At 57.6% G+C, this 4,222-nt stretch overlaps 1 protein-coding gene across 1 annotated transcript; it reads right to left on the minus strand.

Annotated features, from left to right (window-relative positions):
* Positions 1-236: 236 nt before the first annotated feature.
* Positions 237-3,779, minus strand: Zic2 (Zic family member 2). The gene is made up of 3 exons (XM_038310331.1): positions 2,708-3,779; positions 774-937; positions 237-587 (listed from the first exon to the last, which is right to left on the minus strand). The coding sequence occupies exons 1-3, from the start codon at positions 3,777-3,779 to the stop codon at positions 237-239; spliced, it is 1,587 nt and encodes a 528-aa protein (XP_038166259.1).
* Between the last annotated feature and the right edge of the window lie 443 nt (positions 3,780-4,222).

Raw genomic sequence — 4,222 nt, forward strand, 5'->3', positions numbered from 1 at the left:
TAAAATTTTTATTCTATGTTTTCAGCTTCAGAGACACAGATTTTGCTTTTCATGCCTAGATTGTTGTTTTGTTTATTTAAAAAAACTTTTAAAAATCCTTCTGCTGGTAAAATCTTTTTCATCACCATAAAAATCAGATTGATGATTTTAACAACACGATCCTAAGGTGCCCTCGGTGGGTTTTGGGAGGGCTGCGGTGGAGGGGAGAATAGGGAATGGGAGAAAGGCCTGGCCCCTCACACGTACCATTCATTGAAGTTGGAGGAGAGGCCGCTATGGCCTCCGGCTGTCCCGCTGCCCCCTCCAGAGCTGCCGCCGCCCCCGCCGCCCGCCCCGCCGCCCCCGCCGCTGCCTGTGGCCGAGCCGCCTCCAGAGCCGCTGCTGCCAGAGCTCGCGCCTCGGTGCACGGCAGACACCGCGGCTGCCGCCGCCGCAGCTGCTGCCGCCGCCGCTGCCGCTGCCGGGGACAGGTTGGAGCTGCTTTGCGGCTCTGCGCTGGGGGACACCAAGCCCGGGGGCGTGGACGACTCGTAGCCAGAGCTGGCAGCCGGGGAGGACTCGGAGCCCTGAGGGGAGGACTCATGGACCTGCAAGACAAAAGCCGGGAGCGGGGACCAGAGGGGACTGGGTGTGAGTGCAGCTGCTGTGATCACGGACGGGCCCCCGAGCCAGGAGCATCCCACGAGTGTACCTCGGCCCCTGGGGACCCTCCCAGGCCCGCCGGGAGCTGCTGCTCGAGGTCGGCCTAGCCCTCCCGGCTACCGCGGTGGTACCTTCATGTGCTTCCGCAACGAACTAGGGTGCGTGTAGGACTTGTCGCACATCTTGCAGAGATAGGGCTTATCTGAGGTGTGGACATGCATGTGCTTCTTCCTGTCGCTGCTGTTGGCGAAGCGCCGGTCACAGCCCTCGAACTCACACTGGAAAGGTTTCTCCCCTGTGGACAGCAAACAGGGCGCTTGCTTACGGACACCCGGGACCCCAAAGTCCTCATCAAGGCTGCCAGGGTACAGAGTAAAGGGCAGAGGGGCAGGAAAGGGCTGAGTCTCTGAAACAGGTTGAATCCCCCTCGGTAGAACCAGCTAATAGATTTCGTAATTTACTTCCCTTCACAAATTTTCAATAATTTCGGGGCGCTCCTGGCCCTGTTAGCCTTTCCACGGAGCTTTTTGGATCCCCAACCCCGTAACAAGTTGGTCTAGCCATCGAGAAGCTGTTATTTTGACAAAATATTTGGGGCATTATCAAAATCACACAGGCGGCTGTGCTGCTGTCGCTTTTTCTTTGGGGCCAGTAGGCAATCACATTTGGAGATGCTGTGAGTCGTTTGGAGACTGGGCTATGGGGATAGATTGAGCCAGTGAGCCAGTATTTTTCATCCAAAATTCTACAAATTGAGCTAACCATAATTCTAGTATAAACGCGTCCTTTTTTTTAATGGGGGAGAGGTGTTTAAGCATTAGTGATAAGGTAGCCCTTTAATGATTGATTATAGCTTTCAGCACAAGTTAAGGGGTTGGGGGCTGGAGTCAGGAAAACCTTTCAAAATCTCCATGTTTAATTTTCTGGCGGTTCCTGCATCCTGTTGCCAGGATTCCAAAAGCTTGGAGTCATTTAGAGGTGTGAGAACTCAAATGTTGTTCCACTTGGAAAGGGGACCAGTTAACGTTAAATTCCATTAGCACCTAAACTGTTTTTTTTTTTTTTTTAAGACAACCGCTCAGACACAGGGCATTTCATGCAAATAAATTTCTCAAATTTTAAACCTTGTTAAAAGCTTGTCTCGCACCTCGGCTCCCTCCCTTCCCAAAAGAGAACAATAGGCCGCTGGCTCATCCCCACTTCGGAGTAAATATTGACAAGGAAAGTTGCTAAAACATTTGGCTTTCTTTTAGGAACTCGTCTTTTGCGATTTTGGCTGAGACCTGGTCGTAGATGAATAATCTATGAGGCAGGAGGCGCGTTCTTCTGCGTCTCTCTTCTCACGCAAACGCCCTACGGGGCGGTACTGCCTGGGGCTCTAGCTGGCCCGGGCGAGGGTCTAAGTTGGGAATCGCAAACCCTCTGGTGCCCATTAGAGAATTTCACAAACGGCTGACAAACCACCGTCAGTCCCCTGCGACCCACCCCGAGATGGGCTTTAAAAACACTTTAAGTGAGAACCGCTTTACAGCTTCGGCTCACACCAGATTCATTTAATGGGAAACAGTCCCGAGAAGGGCGTTTGGACCCTGAGTAAAAGAAATGGGAAAACACACAAGCCTCTGAAAAACAGATAATCCACTCAGAGCAGAAAAGCTCATTCAGACAAGCCGACAAAGTCCTTGCTAGGCTTGCTTCCCAGACATCTAGTTAGAGCAGAATTGTTTTATTTTGTGCGCTCTATTTAGAATGGAAATTATTCACCAGGTCTGGGAGGGGGGAATCGCTTCACTTCAAGCATATACTGGTATCACACTGACCATTTAAAGTTCAATTTCCGCACATGGAAAAATTCCAGCCCAATAATACCCTACCATCCTCCAACAAAAACAAGCCGCTTGCTGTCCTGCACTCTCCCAGGTCTCTGGCTGGTGGGTAGCTTCTACCGCGCGCGAACACGCACACACACACACACACACACACACACACACACACACACGAACACACACTCAGCCCGTGCGTTTCTCTTCGAGATGCCTCTTCCCACTCCGGACCCACGATTTACCTGTGTGGGTCCTTTTGTGGATCTTGAGGTTCTCGGAGCGTGCGAAGACCTTGCCGCAGCCCGGGAAAGGACAGGGAAAGGGTTTCTCGCCGGTGTGCACACGGATGTGGTTGACCAGTTTGTATTTGGCCTTGAAGGGCTTGCCCTCGCGTGGACACTCCTCCCAGAAGCAGACGTGGTTACTCTGCTCTGGGCCGCCGACATGCTCCACCGAGACGTGGGTCACCAGCTCGTGCATGGTGCTGAAAGTTTTGTTGCAGCTTTTCTTCGGATTGCTTAGCTGCTCGGGATCAATCCACTTGCAGATGAGCTCTTGCTTGATGCACTGCTGCCGCATGTAGCGGAAAAAGGCACCAGGGTGGTGGTGATGGTGGTGGTGGTGGGCTGCGGCCGCTGCCATGTTCATCCCCATGTTCATATTCATGGGGCCGTACTGGTTGTGGAGTTGCGCCGCCGAGTAGGGGTCGGTCCGCGGGCTGGCCACTTGGCGGTATTGCTCCGAGCGCCCGAACACTTCTCCCGGCAGCCCTAGGCGCATTTGCCCGTTGAGCACGTTCTGAGAGCCGTGAGGCCCGTGCTGCTCCGGGAGGCCCGGGAAGAGGAGGTGGCCCTGCGCGTCCGAGTGCGCGTGGTGCAGGCCTCCTGCGCCCGGTCCGAAGAGCCCGTGCTGGCCGCCTCCCGGAGCCGAGTCCCCGAAGCCGCGGCTGCGGAACAGGAAGTCCCGGGTGGAATTAAAGGGAGGCCCAGAATAGGAGCCAACATGTGCGGCGTGGGGCCCTAGTGCTGCGGCCGCAGCGGCAGCCGCAGCAGAGCCTGGGTATGCGCCCGGACCTTGCGACGTGAACGCCGAACTCTGACCAGGAGACAGTTCGTGCGCCCCGGGGTTGAGCTTGAAGGCGCCCATGTGCGCCGCGGCTGAGTCCACGAAGCCGTTCTGAGCAGCAGCCAGGCTCAGCTCGCGGTCCTGCATCTCGGCAGCCGCCGCCGCCGCCGCCGCGGCCGAGTGATGGTGGTGGCGCGCGAAGCTGCCCACCCCGATGGCCGGGAACTGCGGCCCCGCGTCCAGAAGCATGGCCAGCGCGCCCGGCCGACCTGTCGGCCCCAGTAAGCCCTGCCGCCTCGGTTCCCTCTTCCGATTGGCAAGGCGCGTCCTCCGAACGCCTGGCACCGTGAGCCCGCGCTGGAAACACTGGCGACTGCAGCCCTGGGAGGCGCGCTGCTAGCCCGCCGCCGCCGCCTGGATCTGCCTCGGGCCGCCGGGCGCGGAGCGAAGGCACGGAGAGGAAGAGGAGGCGGCGGCGGAGGAGGCGCGGGAGGAGGAGGTGGAGGAGGAGAAGAGTCCAAAGCCAGGAGGAGAACCAAAGTGTATTAAAGGAGATGCGGCGGGGGCGGGCGGGCAGGGCAGGGGAGGGCGGGCGGGAGGAGGGAGCGGAGGGAGGTGTGGGGAGCGGAGGAGAGGGGGGCCGCCGGAGGGCGAGCGCTGCGCCGCGGCCCCCACCCCTGCGCGCCCCCGCG

This window comes from Arvicola amphibius, chromosome 13 (assembly GCF_903992535.2).
Source record: "Arvicola amphibius chromosome 13, mArvAmp1.2, whole genome shotgun sequence".
NCBI classification, from domain to species: domain Eukaryota; kingdom Metazoa; phylum Chordata; class Mammalia; order Rodentia; family Cricetidae; genus Arvicola; species Arvicola amphibius.